At 44.3% G+C, this 13,661-nt stretch overlaps 1 protein-coding gene across 1 annotated transcript in view; it reads right to left on the bottom strand.

Moving 5' to 3' along the window:
• The window catches only part of SLC38A11 (solute carrier family 38 member 11), a 30,758-nt gene extending 18,828 nt beyond the window's left edge, over positions 1-11,930 (bottom strand). Inside the window, exons 1-5 of the mRNA XM_075285469.1 lie at positions 11,856-11,930; positions 10,052-10,186; positions 7,483-7,548; positions 6,589-6,695; positions 6,023-6,096 (exon numbers count right to left, since the gene is read on the bottom strand). Coding sequence (XP_075141570.1) covers positions 6,023-6,096; positions 6,589-6,695; positions 7,483-7,548; positions 10,052-10,186; positions 11,856-11,916 — 443 coding nt within the window. The 5' untranslated portion in view covers positions 11,917-11,930. The remainder of the gene's footprint in view (positions 1-6,022; positions 6,097-6,588; positions 6,696-7,482; positions 7,549-10,051; positions 10,187-11,855) is intronic.
• Positions 11,931-13,661: the final 1,731 nt, after the last annotated feature.

Raw genomic sequence — 13,661 nt, 5'->3', positions numbered from 1 at the left:
GTGACACGTGCTGGTGCAAGGCGGGGACGGCACACCGGGAGAAGTAGTGACGGCTAGGGACGGCATAGCGAGGTGCCGCAGTTGCCATCAGGTCCAGGAAGGCGGGAGTTTCAACAAGCCGGAACGCCAACATCTCCTGGGCCAGCAGTTTAGCGATGTTGGCGTTCAAGGCTTGCGCGTGTGGGTGGTTAGCAGTGTATTTCTGCCGCCGCTCCAATGTCTGAGAGATGGTGGGTTGTTGTAAAGAAACGCCTGATGGTGCCTTTGATGGTGCAGGAGAAGGAGATAAGACAGGACCAGGGGAGGATGAGGTAGAAGTCAACAAAGTGGCGGAGGCAGATGAAGTGGTGTCCTGGCTCGTCCTCTGGAGTGCATCGCCAGCACAGTCAGCAGTGGCAGTGGCAGAGGCAGAGGCAGTGGCAGTGGCGTGAACGGCAGGCGGCCTTTGTCCTGCCGTTGCTGCCTGCCACTGATTCCAGTGCTTGGATTCCAAATGACGGCGCATTGAAGTGGTGGACAGGTTGCTCTTCTCAGAGCCCCTAATCAATTTCGAGAGGCAAATTGTGCAGACAACACTATATCTGTCCTCGGCGCATTCCTTGAAAAAACTCCACACCTTCGAGAAACGTGCCCTCGAGGTGGGAGTTTTTCGGGGCTGGGTACGAACTGGAACATCTTGGGAGATTCCGGGTGTGGCCTGGCTTCGCCTAAGCTGCTGACCTCTGCCTCTGCCTCTAGCTACCCTTTTTGGTGCTGCACCTGCCTCAACATCCACACTACTTTCCCCGCTTGACATCCCCCCTGTCCAGGTCGGGTCAGTGTCCTCATCATCCACCACTTCCTCTTCCAACTCCTGTCTCATCTCCTCCTCCCGCACAATGCGCCGGTCAACTGGATGCCCTGACGGCAACTGCGTCACATCATCGTCGATGAGGGTGGGTTGCTGGTCATCCACCACCAAATCGAACGGAGATGGAGGAGACTCTAGTGTTTGAGCATCTGGACACAGATGCTCCTCTGTTAGGTTCGTGGAATCGTGACGTGGAGAGGCAGGTTGAGGGACAATGAAAGGAGCGGAGAACAGCTCTGGGGAGCAGGGACAGTTTGGGTTATTGTTCTGTAAAGCTTCGGAATTTTGGGAGGAAGGAAGACAAGACTGTTGGGTAATAGGAGGAGAGGAGGCAGAGTCTGACTGGCTGCTGGACAATGTGCTGTAAGCGTTCTCTGACAGCCATTGCAAGACCTGTTCCTGGTTCTCGGGCCTACTAAGGTTTGTACCCTGCAGTTTAGTTAATGTGGCAAGCAACCCTGGCACTGTGGAGTGGCGCAATGCTTGCTGCCCCACAGGAGTAGGCACGGGACGCCCTGTGGCTTCACTGCTACCTTGCTCCCCAGAACCATTCCCCCGACCTCGCCCACGGCCTCGTCCACGTCCCTTTCCGGGAGCCTTGCGCATTTTGAATTCCTAGTTAGAAATTGGCACTGTATACCAGTAGTAAAAATTGTGGGTGCACGTAACCCCAATATATTCTTTGAATTCCCAGTCAGAAACTGGCACTATATGGCAGTAGCAAGAAATGAGGGTATTTGTATTCCCAATATACTCTTTGAATTCCCAGTCAGACAATGGCACTGTATACCAGTAGTAAAAATTGTGGGTGCACGTAACCCCAATATATTCTTTGAATTCCCAGTCAGAAACTGGCACTATATGGCAGTAGCAAGAAATGAGGGTATTTGTATTCCCAATATACTCTTTGAATTCCCAGTCAGACAATGGCACTGTATACCAGTAGTAAAAATTGTGGGTGCACGTAACCCCAATATATTCTTTGAATTCCCAGTCAGAAACTGGCACTATATGGCAGTAGCAAGAAATGAGGGTATTTGTATTCCCAATATACTCTTTGAATTCCCAGTCAGACAATGGCACTGTATACCAGTAGTAAAAATTGTGGGTGCACGTAACCCCAATATATTCTTTGAATTCCCAGTCAGAAACTGGCACTATATGGCAGTAGCAAGAAATGAGGGTATTTGTATTCCCAATATACTCTTTGAATTCCCAGTCAGACAATGGCACTGTATACCAGTAGTAAAAATTGTGGGTGCACGTAACCCCAATATATTCTTTGAATTACCAGTCAGAAACTGGCACTATATGGCAGTAGCAAGAAATGAGGGTATTTGTATTCCCAATATACTCTTTGAATTCCCAGTCAGACAATGGCACTGTATACCAGTAGTAAAAATTGTGGGTGCACGTAACCCCAATATATTCTTTGAATTCCCAGTCAGAAACTGGCACTATATGGCAGTAGCAAGAAATGAGGGTATTTGTATTCCCAATATACTCTTTGAATTCCCAGTCAGACAATGGCACTGTATACCAGTAGTAAAAATTGTGGGTGCACGTAACCCCAATATATTCTTTGAATTCCCAGTCAGAAACTGGCACTATATGGCAGTAGCAAGAAATGAGGGTATTTGTATTCCCAATATACTCTTTGAATTCCCAGTCAGACAATGGCACTGTATACCAGTAGTAAAAATTGTGGGTGCACGTAACCCCAATATATTCTTTGAATTCCCAGTCAGAAACTGGCACTATATGGCAGTAGCAAGAAATGAGGGTATTTGTATTCCCAATATACTCTTTGAATTCCCAGTCAGACAATGGCACTGTATACCAGTAGTAAAAATTGTGGGTGCACGTAACCCCAATATATTCTTTGAATTCCCAGTCAGAAACTGGCACTATATGGCAGTAGCAAGAAATGAGGGTATTTGTATTCCCAATATACTCTTTGAATTCCCAGTCAGACAATGGCACTGTATACCAGTAGTAAAAATTGTGGGTGCACGTAACCCCAATATATTCTTTGAATTACCAGTCAGAAACTGGCACTATATGGCAGTAGCAAGAAATGAGGGTATTTGTATTCCCAATATACTCTTTGAATTCCCAGTCAGACAATGGCACTGTATACCAGTAGTAAAAATTGTGGGTGCACGTAACCCCAATATATTCTTTGAATTCCCAGTCAGAAACTGGCACTATATGGCAGTAGCAAGAAATGAGGGTATTTGTATTCCCAATATACTCTTTGAATTCCCAGTCAGACAATGGCACTGTATACCAGTAGTAAAAATTGTGGGTGCACGTAACCCCAATATATTCTTTGAATTACCAGTCAGAAACTGGCACTATATGGCAGTAGCAAGAAATGAGGGTATTTATAACCCCAATATATTCTTTGAATTCCCAGTCAGACAATGGCACTGTATACCAGTAGTAAAAATTGTGGGTGCACGTAACCCCAATATATTCTTTGAATTCCCAGTCAGAAACTGGCACTATATGGCAGTAGCAAGAAATGAGGGTATTTGTATTCCCAATATACTCTTTGAATTCCCAGTCAGACAATGGCACTGTATACCAGTAGTAAAAATTGTGGGTGCACGTAACCCCAATATATTCTTTGAATTACCAGTCAGAAACTGGCACTATATGGCAGTAGCAAGAAATGAGGGTATTTGTATTCCCAATATACTCTTTGAATTCCCAGTCAGACAATGGCACTGTATACCAGTAGTAAAAATTGTGGGTGCACGTAACCCCAATATATTCTTTGAATTCCCAGTCAGAAACTGGCACTATATGGCAGTAGCAAGAAATGAGGGTATTTGTATTCCCAATATACTCTTTGAATTCCCAGTCAGACAATGGCACTGTATACCAGTAGTAAAAATTGTGGGTGCACGTAACCCCAATATATTCTTTGAATTCCCAGTCAGAAACTGGCACTATATGGCAGTAGCAAGAAATGAGGGTATTTGTATTCCCAATATACTCTTTGAATTCCCAGTCAGACAATGGCACTGTATACCAGTAGTAAAAATTGTGGGTGCACGTAACCCCAATATATTCTTTGAATTCCCAGTCAGAAACTGGCACTATATGGCAGTAGCAAGAAATGAGGGTATTTGTATTCCCAATATACTCTTTGAATTCCCAGTCAGACAATGGCACTGTATACCAGTAGTAAAAATTGTGGGTGCACGTAACCCCAATATATTCTTTGAATTCCCAGTCAGACACTGGCACTATATGGCAGTAGCAAGAAATGAGGGTATTTGTATTCCCAATATATTCTTTGAATTCCCAGTCAGACAATGGCACTGTATACCAGTAGTAAAAATTGTGGGTGCACGTAACCCCAATATATTCTTTGAATTACCAGTCAGAAACTGGCACTATATGGCAGTAGCAAGAAATGAGGGTATTTGTATTCCCAATATATTCTTTGAATTCCCAGTCAGACAATGGCACTGTATACCAGTAGTAAAAATTGTGGGTGTATATAGCCCCAATTCTATTGCTAGGGGACTTGCAGGGTATTTCTGGGGTGAAGGTGGGGGGGCACACCGTTGGAACGGGTATCGGGGTATATATCGGGTATACGGGAATACACTGACAGTGTATTCCATTCAGGATCCTGGGAAAGCTGGGTTGCGGCGATTGAGCCCGTCAGTGCCACGTTACACTGACAAGCTTCTCCCTGGAATTTAGCTCTTACAAGAGCTGTTGGTTGTCTTCTCCTTCCTATCCTAGCCTGTCCCTGCCTACCCAGAATCTAAGCCCTAGCTAGCTGGACGGAAACCTCCGTCCTCGGTGAATTGCAAGCTCAGAATGACGCGAAGCTGGGCGTCGCTGTTCTTTTAAATTAGAGGTCACATGTTTTCGGCAGCCAATGGGTTTTGCCTACTTTTTTCAACGTCACCGGTGTCGTAGTTCCTGTCCCACCTACCCTGCGCTGTTATTGGAGCAAAAAAGGCGCCAGGGAAGGTGGGAGGGGAATCGAGTAATGGCGCACTTTACCACGCGGTGTTCGATTTGATTCGAACATGCCGAACAGCCTAATATCCGATCGAACATGAGTTCGATAGAACACTGTTCGCTCATCTCTATTCAAAATGAGTTGGGTGTGAGAAGCAGGACAAACAAGTGGAGGAAACAGGACTCACAGGCTTCTCTATGGGTGGTGGTGGGGGGGGAGCAGGACTCACAGGCTTTCTCTATGAGTGGGGGGAGAGGAGCAGGACTCACAGGCTTCTCTATGAGTGGGGGGAGAGGAGCAGGACTCACAGGCTTTCTCTATGAGTGGGGGGAGAGGAGCAGGACTCACAGGCTTCTCTATGAGTGGGGGGGAGCAGGACTCACAGGCTTCTCTATGAGTGGTGGTGGGGGGGAGCAAGACTCACAGGATTCTCTATAAGTGGGAGGAACCAGGACACACAGTCTTTATCTATAAGTAGATGAGGAAGCAGGACTCACAGGGTCATTCTATGACTGGTGGGGGAAGCAGGACTCACAGGCTTCTCTATGAGTGGTGGGGGAAGCAGGGCTCACAGGCTTCTCTATGAGTGGTGGGGGAAGCAGGGCTCACAGGGTCTTTCTATGACTGGTGGGGAAAGCAGGACTCACAGGCTTTATCTATATGTAGATGAGGAAGCAGGACTCACAGGGTCTTTCTATATGAGTGGGGGGGAAGCAGGACTCACAGTCTCTCTCTATGAATAGATGGGGAAGCAGGACTCACAGTCTCTCTCTATGAATAGATGGGGAAGCAGGACTCAAAGGCATTCTCTATGAGCGGTAGAGGAAGCAGAACTCACAGACTTTCTCTATTATTGGGGGGGAAGCAGGACTCACAGGCTTCTCTATGAGTGGGGGGAAGCTGGACGCACAGGCTTTCGATGAGTGGTGGTATTGTATGAGTGGTGGTATTGTAATATGTGCACTACATACCGTATATCCCCTGTATATCCATGTAAAATGTGCTCTGCATGTCCCCTGTATATCATGTAACATGTGTTCTCTACATCACCTGTATAGCATGTAACATGTGCTCTGTATATTGGGATATGACTAAACCACCATGTCCGGTGTACTCTGCTATGTTCCCTACCAGTAACGGAGAAACATTTCATTTCCATCATGAATTCAGTCAATACTCACATTGTCAGTGATGATGCTCGAGTAATAACAATCGCCAGGACGATCACAGTAAAGAGAAGGGACATAAGAGATACCTGTAGGGAGCGAGACAATCACCCTATTAATGTACTTGGATTGTTTACAGTGAATTGTATTTCTGGATGAGAATTCCTAAAGTATTGGCATAAAGTCCATTAATAGCAAATCATTGCATAGAAGACAATCTCCATCTTGGACAAATTCCTTTTCGTAACAAGGCTCCTCCATTGATATACTATGTGATCTTCTAGCAATAAGATTCACTCTGTACAAATGTATTGCATGTTTCACCTGGGCCATTACTTAAGACAATCCGTTACCCTAATGGATGAGCCACAGACTCCACTATCTACAATGAGGGGATTTGGGGTGGCCAAAACTTGGAACATTGTATGGCGGCTGAGCTTGGTAGTACAACTCAGTCCCTTTGCCTACGAAAAGGAAGCAGTGCTCGACGAGCGCCACAATCACTGCCAGGGAGTTCATATCAGAACTATTCATAAAGAGTAAAATACACATCAGAAAGCAAAGTTTAATTTCCTGCTCACCTTTCCTAGTCTTTGCATGTTCCGGTATAACGCTATAGGAAGAGTGATCGCCACTGTTGTGCTCAAGATGGCGAAACGACGGTCAGCTAGTAGAGTTCCTGTAGTAACTGCGTGCAAGGAAAGTTCAGAACAAGCTTATAATATGTAACAGGGGTTAGTTATCTTTATCCTACTGTAAGCCGATGGCTGGTCAGGTAATGGAGGGGTATACGTCTCACCCAGACTACTAAGGTGGGTGAGATGAGAACATTCCAGAAGGAATGTTTGTTCTCAGCAGACAACTTTCGTCTGCTGAGCATTTTGGTAAATGCTCAGTACTGGGCTGGATTTTTAGGAATGGCAGGTAGGTTGGTAGTGGGACCAGTCATTCCACCCCCCCTCCAGTCCACACTTTGGGGATGTTCCGGCAGCGACTCAGCTGCAGAGAGTCTGCTCATCAAGAGAGCTTAAGAAGTTGCTCCAGCAGCAACACCTGGGCAGAGCCTGGCTGGAGAGCTGACAGAGAGGTCATATTTTTGAAGCTGTGTCCTGAATGATTCTACTGGCTTTTGGATTTCTACTATTCTAGGTGAGGTAACCTATTCTATGTTTAGTTAGAGCCTAGCCGGGCAGGGATTTATTTTTTGTATTTTGTTGCTGCACTACCTTTTTGATTGAAAATAAACTCTACCTTTGTTTTGGACTAAAGAAACTGGACTTTTGTGTGCCACCCCACCGAGCAACCCCAGACCCTGACAGTTAATATCTATCTATCTATCTATCTATCTATCTATCTATCTATCTATCTATCTATCTATCATCTATCTATCTATGCGGCACCTATAAGGACATTCACATACATGGCAGCTATTATGTCATTACAAGAAAAGTATGACACTACACAAGGAAACTCACCTCCAGGGATTCTTTGAAATATTTTTGGCAAAATGTCTCCTGTGATGATATTGTAGCTGATCATTGCTGGAAAATATTGAAGCCTGGAGATAAGATATAACTTCACCATAAATCACTGCAGACTGTCAGTCCAAGACTTTTAACGGGACTGATGTGAATTTTTCCACTAGGGAATGTCACATACATAGTTAGTGTGCACATATATAGTTAATGCAATATTTAAGTATATACAGTAGTTATAGAGATCACCTATAAAGTTAGTGAGCACATACACTGTATAGTTATTAGTGAGTATGGACATATACAGTATAGACGGTGCACATAATTATTTAGTAAGAGGATTCTTCTTCTGAGGGGCTGAAGTATTACTGTAAACAATCAGCTCAACAACCCCATAAGGATGCGACCACATTAACCAGGACAGCTAAGGAGTTAAAAGGGGGTGTCCCCTTATTGTGGACAGGTTATCAGGAGGACACTACATGTATGAGAAGATAACCTGACCACAATAAGGACATCATGGCTGGTTATCAGGAGGACACTACATGTATGAGAAGATAACCCGACCACAATAAGGACATCATGGCTGGTTATCAGGAAGACACTACATGTATGAGAAGATAACCCGACCACAATAAGGACATCATGGCTGGTTATCAGGAGAACACTACATGTATGAGAAGATAACCTGACCACAATAAGTTCATCATGGCTGGTTATCAGGAGGACACTACATGTATGAGAAGATAACCTGACCACAATAAGGACATCATGTCTGGTTATCAGGAAGACACTAAATGTATGAGAAGATAACCTGACCACAGTAAGGACATCATGGCTGGTTATCAGGAGGACACTACATGTATGAGAAGATAACCCGACCACAATAAGGACATCATGGCTGGTTATCAGGAAGACACTACATGTATGAGAAGATAACCCGACCACAATAAGGACATCATGGCTGGTTATCAGGATAGGACACTACATGTATGAGAAGATAACCTGACCACAATAAGGACATCATGGCTGGTTATCAGGAGGACACTACATGTATGAGAAGATAACCTGACCACAATAAGGACATCATGGCTGGTTATCAGGAGGACACTACATGAATGAGAAGATAACCTGACCACAATAAGGACATCATGGCTGGTTATCAGGAGGACATTACATGTATGAGAAGATAACCTGATCACAATAAGGACATCATGGCTGGTTATCAGGAGGACACTACATGTATGAGAAGATAACCTGACCACAATAAGGACATCATGGCTGGTTATCAGGAGGACACTACATGTATGAGAAGATAACCCGACCACAATAAGGACATCATGGCTGGTTATCAGGAAGACACTACATGTATGAGAAGATAACCCGACCACAATAAGGACATCATGGCTGGTTATCAGGAGAACACTACATGTATGAGAAGATAACCTGACCACAATAAGTTCATCATGGCTGGTTATCAGGAGGACACTACATGAATGAGAAGATAACCTGACCACAATAAGGACATCATGGCTGGTTATCAGGAGGACATTACATGTATGAGAAGATAACCTGATCACAATAAGGACATCATGGCTGGTTATCAGGAGGACACTACATGTATGAGAAGATAACCCGACCACAATAAGGACATCATGGCTGGTTATCAGGAGGACACTACATGTATGAGAAGATAACCTGACCACAATAAGGACATCATGGCTGGTTATCAGGAGGACACTACATGTATGAGAAGATAACCTGACCACAATAAGGACATCATGGCTGGTTATCAGGAGGACACTACATGTATGAGAAGATAACCCGACCACAATAAGGACATCATGGCTGGTTATCAGGAAGACACTACATGTATGAGAAGATAACCCGACCACAATAAGGACATCATGGCTGGTTATCAGGAGAACACTACATGTATGAGAAGATAACCTGACCACAATAAGTTCATCATGGCTGGTTATCAGGAGGACACTACATGAATGAGAAGATAACCTGACCACAATAAGGACATCATGGCTGGTTATCAGGAGGACATTACATGTATGAGAAGATAACCTGATCACAATAAGGACATCATGGCTGGTTATCAGGAGGACACTACATGTATGAGAAGATAACCCGACCACAATAAGGACATCATGGCTGGTTATCAGGAGGACACTACATGTATGAGAAGATAACCTGACCACAATAAGGACATCATGGCTGGTTATCAGGAGGACACTACATGTATGAGAAGATAACCTGACCACAATAAGGACATCATGGCTGGTTATCAGGAGGAGACGCTACATGTATGAGAGGGCAACCTGACCACAATAAGGGCATTGATTTCTCAGGAAAGGTGGGGGCTAGAGAAAAAAATCCAACTGTGCCAGAGAGGCTATTAATTATGTAAATAAATGGAGCTGGTGCAGGTGGTGAAAGATTGTTAAGAATGATATGAAGAGAAGTGCTGAAGATTTCCTGCAAACTAAGAATTATAAGTATCATTAATATGAGTAGCCATTGGTGCAGCCTTCATGTCCTCCAGTAAGAAGAATCATACCAGCAAAGGGATATAAGAACTGCAGCGCTGATACCAGGAGATATCCAGGATAGCCAAATGTCCTGCTGACAAGTGCTTGGTACGAGCTTGTGCCAGACATGTCGCCTCCTCTGATCAGCAGAATCATGGAATAATCTGTAAAACACACACATATATATACATACATATTTATACATTAATAGACTGCACCTGCAGGAAGGACTCAGTGTCGTCACCGTTAACTACAATATATCACTATAGGGCTTTCCATAGGTCCATGTGATTTGTCACCATATTATCAAATTTATGTTTAATTTTCCATGTCACTATATTTTTTAAAAAAAGTAATAAATCCTGCAATTTTCACTCTGGTCACTAACCCTAATAATAGGCTGACACTTACCAATCCTGTAAATGTTTTTCTTTGCAGCAGTCACATCATTGCCTATGATCACGAGACTGTTATAAAGCAGATGACTAAATGCTATTAGTGGGGTGCAGAGGAATCAGATGTACCTGCACTCTGGTGTCTGAGGAGGTCACATAAGCCCATCGGCCACATAGGAAGCCACCAGTATTATAAATGGCACATAGTGGCAGGGGGTCTTGTTACATATTCTGCATTGTGATTTAGGAGTTTCAGTCTACCCCTCTTCTTTATATAGGCACATGGTAATATGGCACCCATAGACTTCTGCGGGCCACACCAAACCTTTGTATGTTGCAGGAATATCACAGAGCCAGGCAGTTTATCCCATGGGTCCATACAGAATCCAAAGCCTACTCCATGGTATGTCTTATTGTAGAGGACCATAGGGTGTCTTCGACTGACAGTATACACCCATTAGGACATGGTAATCCCATAACGAACCTTGTAGGCTGTCACATTCCTTGTTTTCTTTCCAGACACATTACTATTTTTTGCATAATTTTTTTTGCCTTTTACCCCCAGACTCAGGATTCGTTAATTAAACCCCTATCATCAGTAGAACTTTTTTTGCTGCAGTCCCATCGTCTCCTCTACTTGCACCCCGAGGGCCTACAGATGGAAAGGAAGCTGCGATGGGTTCCTCTAACTCTTTTATGGCAGGATAATTTCTCTGAGAGATGTTTGCGCCGCACACGACAGAGCAACATCGCCCCAGAGCAGAATTTAGGTAGGAGATAAGCAGCAGGCGGCGTCCATATATCTCATCTAATACGGGGAAGCTGACAGCATGGCGACCAGGAGGAATAGCAGCAGAGCGTGCCGAGGGTTCTCATTGCTGTGTGTGGTAGTTCGTGCTGGGAATAAGCCGTATATATGACTGCGATCCGGTTTTACAGGGCCATTGTATGGGATGCTTGGTGCAAATCAGACCGGAGAGGGCCAGACAAGTGGTGGAGCCAGTAAGAGGGGGGTTACTATATGCATGGAATGTCTTGCTACATAGACCCACACCAGTGCGCTGTGATCAAGTTTCCTGCAGCACCCCCACAGGGGATATGAAAAACTACAACAATCATTGGGTTGTTGTGTGCTGGTTCTTCCATAGAGATGAACTGATCCACAACTGGAATTCAACCCGAATTTTTGGAGGTACGGAGACATAAACACTGCTATTAACCTTCCCTCACCTATCCTGGACCCCATTTAGTTGTCTACCCTGTTGGCGGGAGTGAACGTGGTATAGGTTGAAGAATATTTCAGACTGTGACCCCTACCCATCTATCTGCTACGTGTGCCCTAATATGAGTTTACTGAAGGGGTCACAGGCTAGATATGTGATAAAATATTCCTACTATATAGCCATTATGTATATGAATTACATGAAATTTCACCTACCTGTGACATAGGCCACACCAAACAATAGCAAGATCCCCAATGGCAGTCCAGCCAGTCTCATGGAGTAAGGCAGCCCTAATAATATACAATGCATAGATGTAAGTAAGCTCATACTATACGTACAGCACAGGGGCCTGATAAAGACAGCAATGAACCAGGGCTTGGATAAACCCTGTAAGTCAGGGGTAGGGAACCTTTGGCTCTCCAGCTGCTGTGAAACTACAACTCCCATCATGCTCCAATCACTTCCATGGGAGTTCCAAGAACAGCACAGCAAGTATGCATGCTGGGAGTTGTAGTTTTGCAACAGCTGGAGAGCCGTACGTTCCCTACCACTGCTGTAAGTAGTATGAGCCTGAATCCATGTATAGGTCTACAACAGGCAGCTATAGAGCGCTGGTCATGGAGATGGAGGATATGTAATGCCCAAAATGTGGAGATGAATTAGTCATCAGGCGCCCTGACAAACTTCATGAAAATATTGGTAATCCAGCACTGTCCTGTCAGGAGACCTCTGCCCAAAACAAGTGACCTGCAGTAGTCTCCAATCCAGGTCATCCTATTTCCAGCAAAAAATATCATGCTCCAACAATGGAAATTATTTATTGGAGACATTCAGGAGGCGCCAGCCATGTCCACCATGTTCCATCTATACAGGTTAGGTTCGCACCAGCACTTGGACTCCGTTTGGAGATTTAATCCCCAAATTCACTTGAAAATTCACAGGAAGAAGAACAAAAACCCAAGAGCCGGTGCGGACCTAGAGTAAGTCACGTTTAGATCTCCTTCTCCTTCTCTCTCCAGGTCTAGAAAGTCTAGTCTAGTCCATAAAGACTCAATTACTACATTTTAGGGAGATGAATCATTTTGTAGGTGAATGATATAGGAATACAGGATATGCATTGAACTGCGGCAGGTTCGCTTACCTATCATTCCTGTACCTAGGATGGCATTGATCAGGTTAAACCCTGCCCAGAAGACATTACTGGAGAACTTTCCATCCTCCTCATCCTCCTCAATAAGTAGCTGCCCATCGTCTACATCGACCTGCCGAGGAAAACGATAGAAAATGCTATTTATACCAGAATACTTACTTTGTATGTAAAATCCTTCTCATATATTTAGCACCATGGGATGAACAGCATTATATAAATGAACAGATCTATGACATGAATGGCGCTATATAATAACTAATACTAATAATGTACACCCGCATGGAATGATGAAGTGCTATACAAATAAATAAGTAATAACAATACTTCATATGTACTGCATATACTGTATCCGCGTAATGTAACAATGATTATAGCCCTCGTATTCTTCATCCTCATCTGATATATACCTGTTCCTCACAGCGGTTTAGTGTCCATGGATTCGTCCTTCTTGAGGCTTCCTTGTCCCCGCTATTCTCCTCTGTTTTCAGCATGATGTCCTGTTCGCCCTTATCATACTTTGTCTCTGTGATTCAGCATAGAGTGATAGTGATGAGCGGACTGGACCGTCCTATATACTTTGCCTTAAAGGCAATGACTAAAAGCATATGGTGTCCAATAAGAAGACTGAATGACGGTCATAAAATTCAGCAGGAAATTATTACCGAGCTGAGATTATTGATAACAAGTAACTTAATAAACAGACAGGGGAACGTAAAGACATTAGGGGCTATGTAATCTCATCAGACGTGCCTCACCACAGTCACCAATGAGGCCCTACTATTAGGACATGAAATAAGGACATGAAGAGCTAGCAGAGCTGAGTAGGTCAGTGCACCGGCGCCAGATCTGTCACTGTGCATGATGTCTTGTG

The sequence above is a fragment of the Leptodactylus fuscus genome, chromosome 8 (genome assembly GCF_031893055.1).
Source record: "Leptodactylus fuscus isolate aLepFus1 chromosome 8, aLepFus1.hap2, whole genome shotgun sequence".
In the NCBI taxonomy this organism is placed as follows: domain Eukaryota; kingdom Metazoa; phylum Chordata; class Amphibia; order Anura; family Leptodactylidae; genus Leptodactylus; species Leptodactylus fuscus.
This window is presented reverse-complemented; position numbering and strand designations above follow the sequence as displayed.